Raw genomic sequence first — 19,357 nt, 5'->3', positions numbered from 1 at the left:
TATATGTATTTGTGACTCTGCATCCGTCTTCTGTGTTCTGTCAGCAGCCCGGCTGGGGGGTGGACGGGAGGCCCCCTGTGCCGGGGCCAGGCTCCGCCCTGCAGGGCCAGCGCTGGGTCCACTGGGCCTGCCTCCCCAGGGTCGCCGTCTCGGTTTTGACTGTTTTTAATAATAAGAAAACCCCCCACCCCCACCGCCGCCTGCTCCCAGCCTGGAGCGGGTGCCGCGGGACCTCCAGAGCCCAGGCAGTGGCCTGCTACCTGGGGGACTCAGGCGTGGGCGGTGGGTCCTGTGGGAGGGGTCATCAGCAGGCCACTGTCCTCCTATCACCTGGGGGTTTGTGTGGGGGAGGCCCAGCTGGGCATCTGTGTTCCTGCCTGGAGCCAGGGGCACCTTCTGTTGGCCCACTTGGGGGACACGAGGGTCACTGGGTCCAGCACCTCCTGCCAAGGACAAGCCACAGTCACAGTCCTGTGGGGCCAGGGCCAGGTGCACACCCTGGGTCTGGGGTCACCCCGCGATGGGCTGCTGCCATCGGGGAGGGGAGGGCAGGACAGGAGGCCCGGAGCTGGGCTCGTTTGGCAGCAGGTGCCAGGTGGAGGGGCCAGAGGGGCAGGAAGGATGGGGAGAAGGGCGTGAGGCCAGGCCAGCCAGAGGCTATCAGTGGGGGACACAGGGCAGGAGCGTCCAGAGCGTCTCCTGGTCCAACAGGCTGCCGCATTGGAGGGGAAAGACCAGCGGGTCCAGGAGGGAGCAGAGGCCCCCGCAGGGAGGCCAGGGCCAGCTGGGGAGGCCAGGGGAGGCAGGAGCAGGGTCCTCTTGTGGGGGCTGGCCAGGGGCCTGGCCACCTGATCAGAATCCAGAGCCTCTCAAGCTGCATCCAGTGGGCGAGTTCAGGTTGATCGGGGTCACTAGGAGGCCTCTGTGCAGTTGTCCCACAGATGGGGACAGAGGCTGTGGCCAAGGGCACTGCGTGGGGAGCTGGGAACACACCTGGCTGTGAAGGGGGCCAGGCTGCAGCAGGAAGCCTGTGCAAAGGCCCTGGGCTCAGGGGAGCCCCGGGATGGGCAGGGGCAGTGGCCACTGTTGGGGACCCGTCCAGGTGGGCAGAGTCTGCACGTTTGCTGGGTTCTGTCCGCGCTTTCGATCACGGTCAATAAACACAAAGTACCCGGATAAAATGAACCAGCCAGTGGCCTCGGCGGTCTTAAGGCCTCCACGCCAGCTCCAGAACATTCCGTCACTGCAGGCCCCTGTGTCCCCGAGTGGTCTTCCCCTCCCAGCCCGGCACTGGGTCCAGGTCCACCTCTGACCCCCATCCCAGGTGTGTCCTGGGCATCTGTGGCTCTCAGGTCCAACGACACTGCAGCTGTCCCCTCGCTCCTGCCCGCTACCAAGGGACATTCCAGCCTGTGTGTGGACGGTGCTGTGTGTCCCTTCATCCCCCATGGACACTGGGTCCACCCCGACCCCTGAGCACACAGGTCCTGCGCTCCTGCCCCGGATGTAGGAGGACAGGGCGGCAAGCAGCCGAGAGGGGGCAGCCCAGGGCCTGGGCCCCCCAGGCTAGGACACACCAGCTGGGGGGCACTGGAGGGCTCCCCACAGCGGGGCAGGGAGGAGGGCCAGGGCGGGGCCAGGGCCAGCCCCACCCCGTAGCCAGGTGGCCTTTGTTGCTGTCAACAATGGCCCCAGGGGCCTTCCTGGCAGGAGCCTGTGGGACACAGAGGCAGACATGCAGACCCTGAGGCGGGAGGCTGCCCGGCCCTGTGTCGCCCTGGGCACCCTTGAAACCGACTTCCCCGCTTCCCTGGACAGGTGAGCACTGTCCCGGCCCCAGACGCTGCCTGGCCTTTTCCTTCTGTCCCCAGCTCAGTGTCATTTGCTATGCTGGTGACACCCCTCTCCAGCTATGGGGCTGGGGCGCGGGGAGCCTCACCTGGGGTCACTGCCAGAAGCAAACCCGGGGCCACTCCAGGTCAGGTCCGGGGGCGGGGCCCCTCAGGAGGCCTGGGGCCGACCCCCTCTCCGCAGCTCCCGGTGGCCCTGGCCACCGCGTGCCGTCTCCCTGCCCGTGTCCAAACTCTTCTTTAAAAGGACAGGGCACCAGAGTAGGCCCAGCTGGCAGCGCCCTCATTGTCACGGGGTCACCCTGGGCAGAGCCTCTTTCCAGACTAGGGCCGCCCCTCACCCAGGGCAGCTTCTGCTGAGAGGCCCCGTGATGGGCGGAGGGAAAAGCACGCAGCTGTGCAAAAGGATGGGCAGGAAGGAGCTTGGGGCCCTCCTCCAAGGGGAGAAATGAGTTCAGAAAGAGGGCAGGACAATGTGGGTCTCCCCCGCCCCAAACCTGCTTGCCACACGAGGGGAGGACGCTGCCAGGGACGGGGACGGCGAGGGCCTGCCATCACACCCTTCTCCTTCAGTGCCTGGATGAACCAAGGCCTCATGCTGGGCAGCACTGACCACTGGACTGCTGCCTGGCCCCTATTTTTAGTCCGAATGACCTTAGTGAAGTGTGGTTTGGGACATGAGTAGCACATCTCCACTTCCTGTTGGTACTGCAGATTCTGTCTCTTGATCTGTGCCTTTACCCACTGCCTGCTGCCCCAGGGCCTTTGCATGTGCTGCATGCAGCCTCTCAGGAAGCCCAGGACAGGTGCAGCGGCCTCCTCTGCATCACCTACCCAGCCTGGGGCCATCGTGTCCTCCCTGGGCCATGCCCCCAGCCCCACCCTCCTTCACCCAGCCTGAGCACCTCCAGGCCAGGGCTTCCTGGAGGAGGAGACCCAAGGGTCCTAGCAGCTAGAGAACCTGGGAGGGGCTCCAGCTGGACACTCCCCCACCCGCCAGGCCAGAAAGGCTCCAGGTGAAAGGTCGGGTGAGGGTCTCCTGCGGCCCTGGCCACTGGGGCCGCAGGAGGCCTGCCCAGCGGCAGGAAGGCTGAGGCTCTGCTCCCGTCCTCAGCGATGACTATGAGTCCCTGGAGGGGCCCCACTGGACACCGGCTATCAAGCAGGCCACGCGCTGGAAGTACTCGCCCATGGGACACGACGCAGCGGGCCAGGCGTGGTACCCGGGCCTGACCAGCTGGGAGCCCCGGGAAGCCTGGTACACCCTGCCCCGGGACCCCGACAGCCCGCACCGCGAGGCCTACTCCCGATGGCACCGATGCCACAACCACCGGGAGCGGGGCCTGCCCCCAGGTGAGTGCCCTTGCCCAGCCCCGACGGCAGGGTGCCCGTGGGCGGGCGCAAGTGACCTCCTGTCCCTGCAGCCTACACCCAGCGCCTGCGGGAGACGGCCTGGCACGACCCCACCATGCCCGCGCAGTACCGCGGCTCCAGCACGCGCTGGGGCAACGCGCTGTGGAGGGACCGGCCCCTCCGGGTCAAGGAGTACGGTGAGCGGGCGGCCGGGACCCTGGCAGCGGGGGCGGGGTGCTGGGGACACCCGCTGACCCGGGTCCCTGCCTGCAGTGGTCAACAGGAGCCGATATAAGGCGGAGCCGCACTCCCACGCGGCCGACTACGTGCCCTACCTGTCGGTGCCCCAGCGCCCGCGCTACACCACCCAGAACTACCGCCTCTGGGACCTGGATCCCTACTGCCCCGCCACTGACCAGCCGTCCACCTACACACCCACCTTCTGATAAAGTTCGTTCTGCCCATGCCATGGCCTCTCTGGCCACCGCGCGGGGGACCCTCCACCCTTCAGCTTCTCCCCAGCTGGGTCTGCCCAGCCAGGGGCCGCACTGCTGGCCAGGGTGCAGGTGACCAGAGGCCTGGCACACCAGGGACGGCACACAGCTGCCCGCCCACATTAGCTCCCCAAGTCCCCATCCGTCCCCAGGAGAAGAAGAGTGGCACCCAGTGCAAGGTCTTTATTCAGGCCCCAGCGGGTCCCCAGCCCCTGGCAGCCCTGTGGCCCCACAGCGGCCGTGCCACGGCCCAGGCTGGTCTCCTGGCAGGATCGGGGTGCGACGCCGGCGCGGAGGCTCCCGGGACAGAGCGAGGCGCACACGGCTCTCCCCCTGTGGGCCCCAGGCCTCGGGGTGTCGGGACCACCAGGTGTGCCCACCCCGTGGGGCTGAGCCGGCAGGGTCACCCGGTCAGCGCCGCGGGGCTTCCTGAGGCCTGGGCACCAGGTGTGTGCAGCGCAGGCAGCCGAGGCGGTCAGGGTCGGTCTCCAGGGTCCCCTGGAAGGGTGGGGTGAGGGTGGCGTTAGGAGGAGGGCCTGTCCCAGGCCCGGCCGGCCCCCCCTGGGTGGAGGAGAGAAGGAGGTGACTCACGGCTCCGAAGGTGGATGGGCCACACGACCAGGCTGCACAGGGCCAGGGTGGCCACCACGCCCACACCGCCGGTCACGGCCACCATCACCCAGTGGTAGAAGCCCACGCAGGACCGACAGCAGAGTTCCGAGCTGGGAGGGCAGAGGGCGGGGACACCTGAAGCCCAGCCGGGGTGCCCTCACCTCCAGCCACAAGCACACCTCAGAGTGACCAGGGCTGGGCCTTCTTGGTCACCCCGAATCTGGACACTTCTCCCCTCCTGGACCTCCACCTGGTGTCAGCTCCACCCTCACTCGCAGCCTGTCCTCCCCACAGCAGCCACCAGAGGGCGCCCGTAAGCCCCGGCCCAGGCCCCGCCTCTGCCCACAGCCCTGGGGCCCAAGTCCTCTCTCAGCCCAAAGGTCTGCAGGAGCCGCCCACCTCGGCCTCCCTCCTCCTCCCGCTGCCCCCCTGCTGCCCACAGCACCTCACTCTGCCTCCAACACACGGGTCTCAGTCCTGCCCCAGGGCCTTGGCACAGCGGCACCTCATCCCTGGCCCAGGCCTCCCCACCCCCTCCAGGTCCTCTGTCCTGCTGGCCAGCCTCCCCAGGCCAGCTCCATGCCACTCCGTGTGCAGCTCACTGACACCCACGACTGGCTTCAGTTAGGTCCTGAAGAGTCACCTGCCCCTGGAACCCGATGCTGGGCCCCCTCAGTGGCCTCCCTCCCCTCCGGCCCCGCCCTCCCACGTCTGCAGTGGGCCGTCCCCAGGGGAGGGCCCAGGTCCCCAGCTGACCCTTCAACCCTGCAGGGACGGCCTCAGGCCCCGGGGGACACTTACGGGCAGGGGTGCAGGCTCTGCACCACCATGACTGCCAGCCCGTTGGCGACCTTGTCTGAGAAGCTCATGGCCCCGTACACGAAGGCCCCGCTGTGCTGGGGGACAGGACAGGTCAGCGCCAGGTCAGCGGCTCCGTCCCCTCCCCGGCCCACGCCACAGCCCTACCGTGTGGGGGCCGATCAGGTCTGCCGTCATGGCCAGGGAGGTGACGAGGATGGTGGCACAGCCTGCGCCCAGCAGCACCGCCGCCACGTACACAGCCATGCCCAGCGTGTCCACCAGCGCCACCCAGGCCGCGAAGACCAGGACCACCAGGAGACCGGCGAAGTAGGTCAGCTGCAGGAGGCCACACAGCTGGGCACCCGCGCTCACCACCGAACGTCCCCAGCAGCCCCTCTGCTGAAGCCACCGGGGAGCATCCACCCAGCAGCTGCGAGCACGTGGCCATCTACACCCCAAACTCCAGTCCTTAAGGCCAGGACAGGCCCCGGGAACCGGCAAAGCGCAGGGAGCCCAGCGCCAGAGCCCTGAGCTGCACCCCTGGGCCCGCGGCCGCCCACTCACGTTCCTCCCGATGCACTTGTTGACCGGCTTCATGAGGAAGGAGGACAAGAATCCACTGAGGTACATCACCAGGGGAATGGTCGCGATGAACCTCTGCGGGGCAGTCAGCAGCAGCGCTCAGACGTGGCTCGAGGGGCTGGGCCACCCCGGCCACCCCTTCCGGCCCACCCTGCTCACCTTGGGCAGATTGAGGGAGTAAGTGAGGTACATGGCCATGTAGGTCTGGGACAGGTTCACAATGAGCCTCGTGGTCATGTACAGCACACCCACCTGTGGGCAGATTAGCAGAGGGACAGCCAGTGCTCAGCCAGGGCCCCTGTGCACCCAGGCCAGCAGCGCGGAGGTGAAGGGGTTTGCAGCGGGCGGTGGGGGGCTGGGGCGATCTGCTCCGGGGCGGGGCCTGGGGGCGGGGCCAGACCCACCTGGTAGAATGCGGGTTCCCGGAGCCAGTGCTTCCAGAGCAGCAGGGGCTGCGGGCGGGGGGCCACCAGCGGGCTGTGCTCATCGGGCTCCTCGCCCCGCGGGCGGCGCCCCTCCCGGGTGCCCAGGTGGAAAAGCAGCGAGAAGCCGGCACCAAGGCCCACCACCATCAAGGACAGGTTCTAGGAAGGCAGCGGGAGGGTCAGGGGCAGCTCTCCAGGCCGCAGACTCGGGTGGCCACCTGCTCCCACTCACCCGGAACACTGGCACGTCCTGGACCCCCAGCTGGTCGCCCACGCTGACGTCCTGGGCAGGCCCCGAGCTTGAGGAGCCCTGCAGGTGCAGCAGCAGCCAGGCGGCGCCGAAGACGGTGATGTTGGCCGCCACGGTGAAGGCGTACCTGGCGGGGGCGGGGCCTCAGGCGGGGGCACCACGCAGGGACGCGCCTGGCCGCGGCCTCCCAGCTGCCGTGCGCGTGCGCACCACTCAGCACGGGGAGGCCGCCACCAAGTCTGAAAACCAAAGTGCTTAAAGATGGCCCTCGAATTCTGTCCCCAAAGCTGCAGGGCGACGACTAGGGTCTGGGACCAGCCTTGGCTCCTCCTGCTGCAGGCTGCGCGCCCAGGCTGGAAGGGCGCCTGGATGTGACGGGTCTCCCTTGCTGAAGTGGTGTCGTGCCACCTGCAGAGTCCCTGCGTCCCCACACTGAGTGGCCCAGAGTGGCTCGGCCCAGCCCTGCCGCGGGGCCCTGCGGATGCTGGCATTGGGTAATGCCTGCCGTTAGCATTGGCCACAACGGGGAAGTGGGAGGTCCTGGGAGGAGCCCAGGGCAGTGCCCAGTGGGCTCTGCCTGCAGATGCCGGTCGAGCCCTGGCCCAGGACAGAAGTTCGGCTTAGTGGTCAGCCCTGGCCTGGGGGCATAAGGCCTTGGCTATGTCCCCAGTACAGCAAAACAGGACAACCTGGCTTTGGGCCCACCTCCTCTGGACTGTGGGAGACATAACAGTCCCGACTCCCAAATTCCCAAAGAGCTGGCACACAGCAAGCACTCAATAAATGCTCTTATCACTTCCAGAATAGCATCTTCTGGTGCCTGTAGCTAGTGGGAAGTAAGCCAGGCACTAAATGTACCATGTGGGAGGCAACAATGGCCCATGATTCCTCTTCTGTTCAGTGCCCAGGAGGGGACTGTAAATCCAGGACCGTCACCTACCCAAGTGTAGGTGACACACTGAAGCAGAATAAAGGGATCTTGCAGGTGTGATTTGGTCCTTAGGAAGGTGGCCTTGGGTGGGCCTGGCCTAATCAGGTGACCCTTTGGAGGCGGGCTGAGAGCCCCCGAGATCAGAGATGCCCTGGTGGCCATGTGCACTAGGGTTGTAGGAAAGCAACTGCCACCAGGGACACGCACACAGTCGGGGACCCCAAGCCTGGCACAAAGCCCCAGCCCCACCTCAACGACCCCCAGCCCAGCTGTGCTAGTGCCAGGGCCACCCTGTGGCCAGTGTGGCACGCCAACCCTGAGCACCCGCCACGGGTTCTGGCTCGAGGCTCGCCTGACCCGAGCGTACCTGAGGGCCGTGAGCTCCACCTTCTCATGGTCGCTGGTGACCAGCTCGGGGATGAGGCTCAGGTGGGCGATCTGCGTGGCGGCCCAGCCGAACTGGAAGGTGACAATGAAGGGCCCGTAGTAGAGGAGGGCGGCCCACTCTGGGGTGGCCGCCCCACAGCCCAGGCACGGGCTGAAGATGAAGGGGAAGGACAGCAGGACACAGATGGTGCCTGGGGACAGGCAGAAGGGATGTCACTTTCGGGTCCTCCCCACACCAGCCTGGGGCTCCCTAGGTGTGACGAGGGGGACGTGGAAGCCCCAGTCCTGTGGCGGGCCCCTGTTACTGAGGGAGCTGAGGCGGAGACGGGTCCCCTGTGAGGCAGCCACCAGGTCAGGTGAGGGTCAGCGTAGGCCGCAGGCCTGAGGTCCAGACGGAGAGTGCGGGGCCCGGTCTCCTCGACGGCCAGGAGAGCAGGGAGGCAGGAGTGGGCCCCGTGCCAGCCCATGTCCCCCGGTCCTGGGGCGGGACGCTGGTGCAAGCTGAGGGAGGCCACACGGCAGGAGAGCTGTCCCCAGCAGAAGCCCGGCCCTGCCCAGCTCCATCACCAGCAGGCCCCTCCTGGCCCTGGACAGGGACCTTGTCTGATCCCCCAACGCACAGAGCTTCAGGGGGTGGGTGGCCGAAGGCCTCCATTCCTCCTGTGTCCCTGGCACTTAGCAGAGAGCCTGCACCCCAGTGTCCTTCCAAGGAGTTAACGACAATACCGGGGTGGCCTAGGGGGTGGCCGTCCTATCATCAAGGCCAGCCTGGGTGACTTCGGGAGATCCTGCTCAATAAGAAAGGTCTGGGCTGCAGCCGGGGCACTAGGTCCCACCTCAGCAAAAAGGAATGGGACTTACTGGTTTTTAAGAACCCGGGCCTGCACTTGGAGCCCAGAGGGCAGAGGGCCCCACTCCCTTTCCAGACCAGGAGACCCAGGCGGGCTCCCGGCCCCAGCCACTGCTCCTCCCAGCCCTGGAGCCCCCAGCCTGGGGGAAGTGAAACCAGACTGCGCTGCTGCTCTCTAGAGCCACCCACTTCTGTGGAACTGGTGCCTAGGAGGGGGACCTGGCAGATTCCCGGAGGCCACCCTGGGGCAGGGAGCAGTGAACTTCAGTCTGGAGACTGTGCCTCAGGCCTGGGAGATTCCTGCGGGCCCAGCAGGGTTAACCCTTGCTGGCCCAGGCTGCCTGGCGGGGCGAGCACAGGCAAGTGTCTTCAAGTAATGACAGCTGACACTCAGGGTCAGCTGTGCAACGCAAGAGACCTGCTCTTCCTCCTGCCACAGCACTCGGAGCCGTGCCAGTGCTCACCTTTCCACAGCGCCCCCAGCCCCGCACCAAACTCCTACTCAAACTTCAAAGCCCCACGGCCAGTGTCCCCTCTGCTTTCTGAAGCCCAGTCTCGCCACCTGCCCTATCTATGGGAGGATTCAGGTCTGGCTCTGAGGGTCCTCCAGGCCTGAGGAAAAGCCTGAGGAGCTGGTTGAGGAAGGAAGGGCCTGTCTCCACCGTCCAGACCCACTCCCAGAAAACGGAGAGGTGGGCGCTGTTGCCAGGGCGACCTAGGCTCATCACCTGGTCAGGCACCAAGAGGGGCTGGCTGGCTTCCTCTCCGACATGGGGGTCTCCCAGCATAGGTCTCCCCAGGTGCGGACCCTGAAGTGGGGAAGGTGCAGGCAGCGCCCCAGGCCTGCTTTGCATCCCACAAGCCCGCAGTCCAGCACCCACAGAGGGGCCTCCCAGGTACGCCCTCGCTCCAGGCTCTGCCACTGATAACCAGCCTGCTCCTGTCACCTGCTCCAGACGTGGGCTCCCTGGCTGGTCAGTGAATTCCCCAGCAGCCAGTCAAGCTGCTGCACTGGGCCCTGCACCCAAGCCCTACATCAGCCCAGGGAAGGGGCCAACTCTGCTGTCACTGTGTCCCGGGAGGCCCCTGCCCCTCCCTATTGCAGTCTCAGGTGACCCAGGAAGAACTCAGGCACCCTCCTCGGCAAAACCTGAAAATCCAGGCCCTGGGGCTCTGACCACAACGATGTGGGCCACCCACAAGCCACCTGCAGGCCACCCACAGGCCACCCAGAGATCTGCTGCATCTTGCAAAAAGTGTCACCAGGACCTAGTCAAACACTGCCCCGAGGGCAAAGGACACCAGCCCACCCCTCCTGCCTTCCCACCCCTAGAATTCCCAGGAGTGGGCGGGGCTCCTGGCCCACTCTGCCATGCTTGGCAGGCCCAAAAGGCCAGGCTGAAGCTGGCAGTGCCTCCAGGGCAAACCACAGGGCACCTCGGGCTCATCTCAGGAGGCGCAGGCAGCAGGCCTCGCCTTATCAGGAGCACCAGCAACACGCAGCGCCAGCAGGAGCAGTGTCCCCCTCACCAGAGCCCTCTGGTCCTGCAACACTGCCAGGCACAGGGGTCCCCTCAGCAACCCACACTGCAGACCCCAACCCTGGTCAGAGGCGGCACAAACACCGGGCACAGACCTAGCCCCTCCAGGCCCACCCAGCCCCCAGCTCCTGGCTAGCTGGGCAGCACCCACCCCTCTAAAACACCAGGTCACTGAAGATGGGGCAGGGCTGGACAGGGTGCTCAGGGGGAGACAAACAGAGGGAGTCTAGACAGCCTGACCTTCCTCAGACAGAGCTCTCCTGGACGGTCACCCTGATCAGAGAGACGGGGAGGCCAGGGTGGACACGACAGACAGGCAGGGAGGTGCTGGGCAGTCAGACCAGGCCCAGAGAGGGGGCACACGCTCCCTGGGGCCCCACCAAGTCATATGACAGGCCCTGCAGGCCAGACAGAGCCTAAGAAAGCCAGATGAGGAAGGCTGGCCTTAGGCAAGCAGAGGGGACACAAGGCAGTTCATCAGCTCGTGGGTCAGGCAGCCAGAGGGGTACTGGGCAGTGGGACAGATGGAGGAGGCTCAGTCCAAGGGACAGGCAGCGATGGGGCGGACATCGGGGGTCTCAGGTCAGGGAACAGAATCACAGAGGAGAGGAATGCATGTCACAGACAGAGGGGTTCTGGGTCAGACAGATGGAGGAGGCTCAGTCCAAGGGACAGCCAGACCCGGAGCGCCTGGACAACGGGACAGGTGCCCAGGCAAAGCAGAGCGGGGAAACTCGGCACAGGTAGACAGAGCGTTCCCGAGTGATGGGACAGACAGATGGAGGAGGCTCAGGCCATGGGGCCGGCAGAGGGGGTCTCAGCACTGACACCCAGGGCACTGTCACACAGGGTGGCGGCGGCCCCGCGCCGGGGTGGGAGGCGGGCGGGGCGGGCGGGCGCCTTACCGACCAGGTGCCAGGCCTTGCGCGGGCCGTAGCGGGCGCAGCGGCCGGCGGCGCGGTCGGCCTCGTAGCCCACCAGGGGCGTGCACAGCCCGTCGGCCACCTGGCCGAGCAGCAGCAGCAGGCCGGCGCCGCGCGAGCTGTAGGCGCGCACCGAGTGCAGGTAGAGCAGCAGGTAGGTGAACCACATGGACGCGCACAGGTCGTTGAGGAAGTGGCCCACGGCGTAGCTCAGCCGCGCGGCCAGGGACAGTGGCCGCGGGGGCGCCCCCGCTCCGGCCGCAGGGGGCCCCGGGCCCATGGCGCGGACGCTGGGGACGTCCCCCCGAGTCGGCTGCGCCTCGCGGAGGGGATCGCGGGGCCGTCCGGGCCCGCCCGGGCCCCGCGCCGCGCTCCGCTCCCTCCGCGCGAGGACAGGCCACGCTCCCTCGGCGCCGCGGGAGAGCGCGTCTGCGGAGCCCAGCCGAGCGCCGGGAGCTGGCGACCCGGGCGGGGCGGGGCGGGGCGGCGGCGGGGAAATCCCGGGAGCGGCGGCCGCCTCCACCAATGGGAACCGCGCGCCGGGCCCGACAGCCAATAACCAAGGAGGAGGCGTGGCCCTGGGTTCAGCACGGCCTCCGCACCGGACGCCCTCGCGGTCCTAGCGCCTGGCAGGGAGCCTCGGGGTGAGGGAGAAGCTGGACTGTGGTTCGTTGGGGGTAAATCTGAGAAGCCCGCAGCCCTTCCGCCCACCCAGACTCATGCCTCGAGGTCCGGCCACCCCCGCCCGCCCGCAGCTTCACGAGGCTAATGTCGCCGGGGAAGTGAGGGTGGGATGGAGGCTGAGCCCGCCTCTGGGCAGGGTGACTTCCTGGCCCGAGAGGCCCAATGGGACGCGGAGAATTATTAGCACTAATTAATTAGTCATTACGGATAATAATGGGGCTCATCTTTACAACACCAGCTGGCATTTAATGAACGCTGACGGTGCCAAGCGCCCCACGTGGCGGAGGCCGGTCTCACTCCCACTTTAGGAGCCGGCGGGAGGCGGTCCCGGAGAGGAGCCCGGGGCTCTAGGGAGGAGACAGGGGCCTGGGGCCCACTGCCTCCCCTCCGCCGGCCCTTCCAGGCACGCGTCACTGGACGCCAGAGATTGCCAGTCCCCCGAGGGCTGGGTGCGTTCCCTCTACCCCCAGGCCTCCTTCCGCGGTATTTAAAATTTTAAATGGAGTCAGAGTCCTAAGTCCAGCCCTAACTGCGCAAGGCCCTGTCTTCCAGCTCTAGAATGGGTACCGTGGGTGTCATACTGGTATCTGGAAGCCCCGTGCTCTGGGCGTGCTGCCCTCTCCCCACCTCCCCAGCCAGTCTGCCATTCGTGTAGGGTGGAGGCTGTGCGCAGCCTGGCCTCCTGGGCCTCTGGTTCAGAAGCGGGAGTCCCTGTTGCTCAACCTCTGCCCGCATTTCTGGCCCTCTGCCGACGATTCCCACTGCTCACTCATTCATTCCACTGATTTCTTTTCTTTCTTCCCCATCCGACTTCCCCCTGTAGCAGTCTTGTTCACTGCCTTGTCCCCAGGATGCCTAGCCTGGCTTGAGGTATGGCCCAGTGGGGGAGTGCTCGCCTAGTGTGGGAGAGGTCCTGGGGGTCCGTTCTCAGCACGAGAGAAAAGAACAGAAAAGAAAAAAAGTCAGTGGGATGAGTGAAGGGGGGGGTTGTAGACAGAGGGCCAGAAATGCGGGCAGAGGTTGAGCAACAGGGACGCCTGGTTTCTGAACCAGAGGCCCAGGCGGGCAGGCCAGGGCCACCCCACCCTACACCAATGACCGCCACACCAATGCAGGTAGACCTCACCCACTCTTATTATCAGGAGGCTGAGGATGGGTGGGAGGAGCGGAGGAGGCTCGGGAGAGACAGCCCGGGAGGAGACCTGAGTGATGGCCTCCTGGGAGATGAAGGGATAGGAGATAGCAGAGCTCTTCCCTCCCCAGCAGAGCCACCGCCCTCTGGACAGAACCTCAGCTTTTCACTCATTTGTTTCCCTTCACCTCCCAACATGCAGGAGATTGGACACTTTGTACCCACTTTACGGATGTGAACACCAAGGCAGAAACCCAAGTTGCTTGCAGGAGGGGTGCCCCTGACAAGAGGCAGACCTGGGTCCATGCTCTGCTCTGGGGGGCCTCCAGGGCCTCTGAGTGACCTGCTCACCAGTAGGGGAGGGTCACCTGAGAGTGTGTGCCTAGCCGGAGGCCAGTGTTCTCGGCTCCTTCGGGAGCCCAGCGGCAAGCCCAGAAGCGTCTGGGGGCAGATTCAGCAGGGGGCATGTGGTGCCTGGGTTGGTTGAGGGCCAGCTGATATTTCCTGGCCCTAACTGGGCGAGGACAGCAGGAGCCAGCTCGGCCTTGACCCAGACTCTTCCATTCAGCCTCCCAAGAAGGTCAGGTCACTGGGAGCCGGAGAAGGGCTGGGAGAGCACCTGGTCAGACAGTGGGGACCCCTCTCTGGCTGACACCCTCACCCCACCCTGAGGCTGGACCGGGGCCACCAGGATATCTGATCCCCAGCCAGGGAAGCAGGGAGAGCGTCAGATGAAAAAGGCAATTGCTGGGGACAGTTTATTTTAAACTTTTGAAACCAGTGGAGGGGACACGTGCCCCAAAGAAGGGGGTCAGATTGGGGGTAAAGATCAGAGAAGACCCTGTCTAGGAGGAGGAGTGCCAGGAAGGAGAGATAAAAACCAAACCGGCCCCTGGAGGGAGGACAGCCGTCTAACAGAAAGGCCTGGGGTTAGGAGAGATCCTGGCAGCCTTTGATGTCCCCAGAGCGTCCCAGCCACCCCTGACGCCAGCCCTGCTTCACCCCTCCCCTGGCTGGTGATCAGATGTCCTGGTGGCCCCGGTCCAGCCTCAAGGTGTGGGGGGGTTGCTTTGATCCTGTCTGACCCAGCCCATGATGGGGGAGAAGGGGCTCCCGAGGAGATGCCACAGAAACTTCTTAGCTCTGAGGGTGGTTGTGGGGGGGCACGGCCAGGCCAAGATCAAAGGCGAGTGGCCTGCAGCAGCCCACCAGGCCTCTGCCTCACTCTCCAGGATTCGAGGCAGATGCGGCACTGGGGCTGGGGGAACTTCCTCGTCCCCAGCGCGCAGCTGCCCAGCCTCAGCACTGACCTGAGGCAGGATCTCTGTGTTGCCCAGGCTGGCCTTGAACTTGCGATGCTCCTCAACCTCTGAGTGGCTAGATGACAGCCGAGAGCCACTGTGCCCAGCTTATTTTTTCGGCCGGGCTGGGGATAGGACCCAGGCCTGCGTGTGTTAGGCAAGCACTCTGCCTTGAGCTGCACCCTGGCCAGGGCTTCCTCCTGGACGGCAGGCGGGTGGCCCTCTGCGGTGGCGCTGTGCGGGAATGGCGTCTCCCCACAGCTTTGGGCAGTGCACCAGCTGCTACTGCACTTGACAGAGGGGAAACTGGGCCCTGGTTTCAGCCAATCACCCAACTACAGAGAGGGGCTCAGCGTCACCCCACGGAATCCCTGAGCGGAGACCCCTGTCCCCAGAGACTGTGCACTGCAGGGCCAGGTACTGTTTCTGACAGGTGTTCCTGTGGGTCCTCGTTTGCCTTCTCAGAACACCACCAGCTGCTGAAGCCACAACCTGTGTGAAACTTGCTCTGTTAAAGGGCCTGGGGGGACTGGGGTATCCATACCGTGGGAAAGCCACTGAACCCCGGCTCTTCTTGCATAGTAGAGAAGTTAGACCTCACGGTGACAAATGAGCAGGGCTGAGTGTGGCGCGGTGGAGGCAGAGAGCAGGCAGAGAGCCGCGGTCCCGGTGCTGAAAGGAATCCGTAAATAATGAAAGGGGAGACCTACCACCCAGCTTCCTGTGCCTCTTGACCTTGCCCCTTTGAGTCTCTGGACAGCTTTTCCAGGGGAAGACTCAAAAGGGCAAGGTCAAGAGGCACACCCAAGCCCGGGCTGCTGTGGCAAGTCACAGGGAATGATCATGATGGTCACCCACTGACACAGCGCAGGGTGGCAGGCACCTGAGCCTCCTTGGGCGGCCGGGGGAGGGAGGGAGGGAGGGAGGGATGGCCTGTGACACACAGAGGCTCTTCAGAAGAAAGGCTTTGGCCTTTATCCTGTGGCATTGGGGCTGGACCCCGGGGGCGCTGCCACCGAGCATCACCCAGCGCGTTCTGTTTTGAGATGGGGCCTCCTTAAGCTGCTCGCGCTGGCCTGGGAGTCGCATGGCCTGGGAGTCACATGTTCCTGCCGCGGGGGGGGGGGGGGGGGGCGGATGACAGGCACAGCCCCGGGCTCTCTTAGAGGTCATGGAAGAGTCCAGCAGGGGCAGATGGGGCCTGCGGTGGCATCAAGTCAGCCAGATACCTAAAGGCAAGGCCGAGCAGCAGCCCGCTCAAGACAGAGGCTGCTGTCCTAGCCTTGGAACCTCGGGGAGTGACCTTATTTGGAAATAGGGTCCATGCAGATGGAATTAGTTACGATGAGGTCATGAGGGTGGGACCTGATCCAATGTGACTGATGTCCTCATAAAAAAGGAAATTAGGCCTCTGAGTTCAATTCCCGGTACCAAAAAAAAAAAAAAAAAAGGAAATTAGGACGCACACAGGGCATGTCCCGTGAAGATGGGTACCGCTGGTGTCACCACTGTCCACCCGCGCTCTCCCCACTGGGAAAAGCTGCTTAAGGGAACTAAGGAGCTGCCTCCAGGCACAGACGCGGACAGCTGGCTGCTTCCGCTCCAGAAGTGAGAGCCTTGTGCACTATTTGCACACTAAAACTTAATTAAAAACCAAGATGTCGGCTGAACCTCCTCTGATGGGGCTCATGACCCTAGGACTCCACGTCGGTTTGCTCTTCCTGGCTCCAAACGATCCACATTCCCAGGTGATTCATTAAAGGAATGAAGGGAAATGACACAGAATGGGGCGCCCTTAGACACTATCCTAAGAGCTGGGGCCCCCAGGATCGCATGTTGCTAAGGAAAGTAGACTCGGGCGGGGTGCAGCTCCGTGGCTGTGCTTGTCTAGCATCTGTCCCCAACGCAGTGCCCGCTCCTTCTTTTTTTTGGTACTGGAGATCGGTCGAGCCCTTGAGACAGGGCCTCACTAGGTGGCCGAGGCTGGCCTTGAACTCGGTGCCCTCCGGCCTCAGGCCCTGCGCCGGGGTTACAGGCTGCAGACGCCGCGCCCCTCACCTCCTTTGGATGGGCAGGAAACCCCTGAAAAACGGTGTACGGTGCGCGGGGAGCTGGAAGGCGGTTCCTCTGCCGACGCCAGCCTGGTCAATCAAGTCAAAGAGGCGGGGCCGGAGGGGCTGGCGCGGGAGGTCCCCGGGCGATTGAGCAAGGAGCCGTCTGGAATCCGGGTCCGTCCAGGTTCCAGGGCGAGCTCTTCTCCGCCCTGGGCTCATCTTAGAGAACCAGGCTGGACGAGCAGCGCTCCCAGGCCCGAACCCCGGGACAGCGAACCCCCTGCGGGTCTCAGGGCGTCTGCAACCTCCGTCACAGTAGGATTTTAGAACATTCCATCATCCCCCAAAGAAGCCCTGTCCTCTTGAGCAGTACCCTGTCCCCTCCCCGACCCTCCACCCACGAATCCCGTCCCTGTCTCTGGATACTCCTGACGTTTCCCGCCAATGCAGCTGCACACCGTGAGGCTCGCTCCTGCTGTCCCCCTGACCAGGCGGTCCCTGTCCGTCCTGCACAGCGGGAATCGGTCTTCACTCTTTCTTTCCCTGTAGTGCTGGGGATTGAACCCAGGGGCGCTAGACCACTGAGCTACATCCCAGCCCTTTTTATTTTATTTTGAGACAGAGTCTCACCGATTTGCCCAGACTGGCCTTGAACTTGCCGTCCTCCTTCCTCAGCCTCCCCAGTAGCTGGGTTGACAGGCGTGTGTCATCACACCGGCCTTCCTCCGTTTTCATGACCAATAATATTCTCTGTGTGGACATGGACACGTCACTGATTCATTCATCGTCAAATAATTCATGCTCTCACTTTCTGGGGCTTCTGAGCCACAGTACTGCTGACCTCCTGGGACACTCTGGTCTTTGCTTTGGTGCTGGGGTGGAATGGAGGCCACGGTCTAGGCAAGCAGTCTGCCCAGCTGCCTCCCCATCCCGAGCGTGCCTTTGACGTGTGTGTTTGGAACGCCTGTTTTCCCAGGAGCGGGACGCGGGGTGGAATCCAATGGTAACTCCACCTTTACTTCACCCTTTCAGGAATTGCCTGCTGGTTTTTACGTTGGCTGCCCTGTCTGCGAGCCACGTACAGGATCCCTCCATGCATTTATTCAGCAATGCACACTAAGCACCTATTAGGGGCAGTGCCAGGTCACAGACAGGAAACATCAATGTGGAGAGATGTCACAGGAAGGGGGTCATGAGCAATTCCCAAAGATGGGGGGCTCAGGACAAGTGGGGTCCTTGACCAGCCGGGGGGGGGGAATTTCAGCTCATGTCCATGGACCCAGAGATTGACTCGGAAGCCAGGGGATGCCCTGTGGGCTGTGCCAGAGCAAGAGACTCTTTTGAGGTTCTTGGGCTCTTCCTTTAGAGGAAACTTGGGGAAGGTGGCCTGGAAGCTCTGTGGGATTGACAGGGTGGTTCTGAGGATTTTTTTTTTTTTTTTTAGTTGTAGTTGGACACAATACCTTTATTTTATTTATTTTTATATGGTGCTGAGGATCGAACCCAGGGCCTTGCACGTGCTACGTGAGCGCTCTACCGCTGAGCCACAACCCCAGCCCCGGTTCCGAGGATCTTTAGACTGCCGTGGTCTCCTTGATCTCATCGTAGACAACACTGGAAAGTCCCCTAGGTTATAGGTTTCTTAAATGTCATTTCTGGGCTGGGATTGTGGCTTAGTAGTAGAGTGCTTGTCTGACATGTGTGAGGCTCTGGGTTTGATTCTCAGCACCACATATAAATAAGTGAATAAAAAGAGGTCTATCAACAACTAAAAAAAAATTTCTAAATGTCACATCTCTCTTAATCTACTGGTAGGCTAACAGTGTACAAGGTGATTTTCATAAGCTGGTGAAGTTACAGTAACTTTAATATTTACAGGTTTCCAGAAACTTGAGAGTGGCAGGCCTGGGAGAGACTGGCTTGGGGAGTGACAGACCTGGTATAAAGAAATTTAAATCAAAATTATATTTTCTTGGTGGGGCGCAGTGGCACACACCTGTCATCCCAGCAGCTCTGAAGGCTGAGGCAGGAAGATCACAAGTTCAAAGCCAGCCTCTGCAAAAGCAAGGCCCTGTGCAACTCAGTGAGACCCTATCTCTAAATACAAAATAGGGCTGGGGATGGGGCTCAGTGGTTAAGTGCCCCTCTTTCTTTACTTTATGTCTCCTTCATATATATATACATTTTTTTTTTTTTTAATTCTATCCTGCTTCACAGGGGCATGTGGGAGTGGGGGGAAAGAGATGGACCACAAGCCTGGGAAACCCTTGCTGAACAGGCAACATTTGGGCAAATACCTAAAAGAGGTCCAGGAGAGAGGCAGGAAGGTATTGGGGCAAGAGTTTTCCAGGAGTAAGAAACAGCAAAGGCCCAGCAAATGGAAAAGAATGAGATGGATTTGGGAAACAGCAGGGGGCGTGGAGCCAGGGAGGGAAAGGAGAGGAGTGTGTTGGGGGTACCTTACCTGTCCACCACATTCGCAAGATCCCTGTGGTCTTTCTTCCCCACTATCCGTTTCCAAATGCTCTCAGCCCTCCTCATGATACCATCCCCAGCCTGACCAAGACCCTGTCTGTCTAGCCTCTATTTTTTTTTTGTTTTTAAAATATTATTTCTGGCCATTAATGGACCTTTATCTATCTATCTGTATGTGCTGCTGAGATTCGAACCCAGTGCCTCACACAGGCCAGGCTAGCGCTCTGCCACTGAGCCCCAGCCCCAGCCTGGGGTCCAGCCTCTTGGTCCTGGGCATCGTGCAGTAAACCTATTGCACAGGAGGTAAAACCTTGGTCCTAGGATGAAGCAATCCCCGCGTCCAGAAGCCCCAGACCGCGTAGGGCGACATAACAGGGACTGCAAGTTAAGTGAATAAACGGGAACTCTCCCCCTCCCCAGCTTTTGAAGGACGCTAAGAACAGGTCCACCTTGCCCTACCGCAGGGCGGTGCCTCTTGGACACCTTAACCTCTTCCCTAGCAACCTACCGCTGTCCCCATGGAAACTGAGGCGGGACCAACCCGGATCCGCAGGTTCTCAGATCCGGCAGGGGCGGGGAGTCTCAGCTTCAGCCTGGGAGGAGCAGTTCGCGCCGCGCCTACTGGCCCTTTAAGAGGCTCCGCCCAGCGAGGCCTCCTGGAGCCCTTGATTGGTCCCGAGCGCAGCCGAGCGCAGCCGAACTTGACGCACCG

The 19,357-nt window shown here is 63.1% G+C and overlaps 2 protein-coding genes across 3 annotated transcripts; one reads left to right on the top strand and one right to left on the bottom strand.

The window, feature by feature from the left end:
- The first annotated feature begins 1,735 nt into the window (after positions 1–1,735).
- Tektip1 (tektin bundle interacting protein 1) lies at positions 1,736–3,810 on the top strand. Its single transcript, XM_027952602.3, has 4 exons — positions 1,736–1,818; positions 2,965–3,203; positions 3,275–3,400; positions 3,477–3,810. Exons 1-4 carry the CDS (start codon positions 1,736–1,738, stop codon positions 3,647–3,649), a joined length of 621 nt encoding a protein of 206 aa, XP_027808403.2. The 3' UTR covers positions 3,650–3,810.
- Mfsd12 (major facilitator superfamily domain containing 12) lies at positions 3,805–11,401 on the bottom strand. 2 transcript variants are annotated; one of them, XM_027952595.2, is made up of 10 exons: positions 10,982–11,401; positions 7,666–7,876; positions 6,350–6,494; positions 6,097–6,276; positions 5,852–5,944; positions 5,675–5,767; positions 5,276–5,446; positions 5,111–5,200; positions 4,289–4,419; positions 3,805–4,195 (listed from the first exon to the last, which is right to left on the bottom strand). In XM_027952595.2, exons 1-10 carry the CDS (start codon positions 11,277–11,279, stop codon positions 3,820–3,822), a joined length of 1,788 nt encoding a protein of 595 aa, XP_027808396.2. In that variant the 5' UTR covers positions 11,280–11,401; the 3' UTR covers positions 3,805–3,819. The 2 variants fall into 2 exon arrangements, with proteins under 2 accessions (XP_027808396.2, XP_027808397.2); XM_027952596.2 differs by having other exon boundaries at positions 4,090–4,195; positions 5,111–5,205; positions 10,982–11,384.
- Between the last annotated feature and the right edge of the window lie 7,956 nt (positions 11,402–19,357).

Source organism: Marmota flaviventris, chromosome 1 (genome assembly GCF_047511675.1).
Source record: "Marmota flaviventris isolate mMarFla1 chromosome 1, mMarFla1.hap1, whole genome shotgun sequence".
NCBI classification, from domain to species: Eukaryota; Metazoa; Chordata; class Mammalia; order Rodentia; family Sciuridae; genus Marmota; species Marmota flaviventris.
Note: the sequence above shows the minus strand (reverse complement) of the source record. Positions and strands in the feature narration are given on the sequence as shown.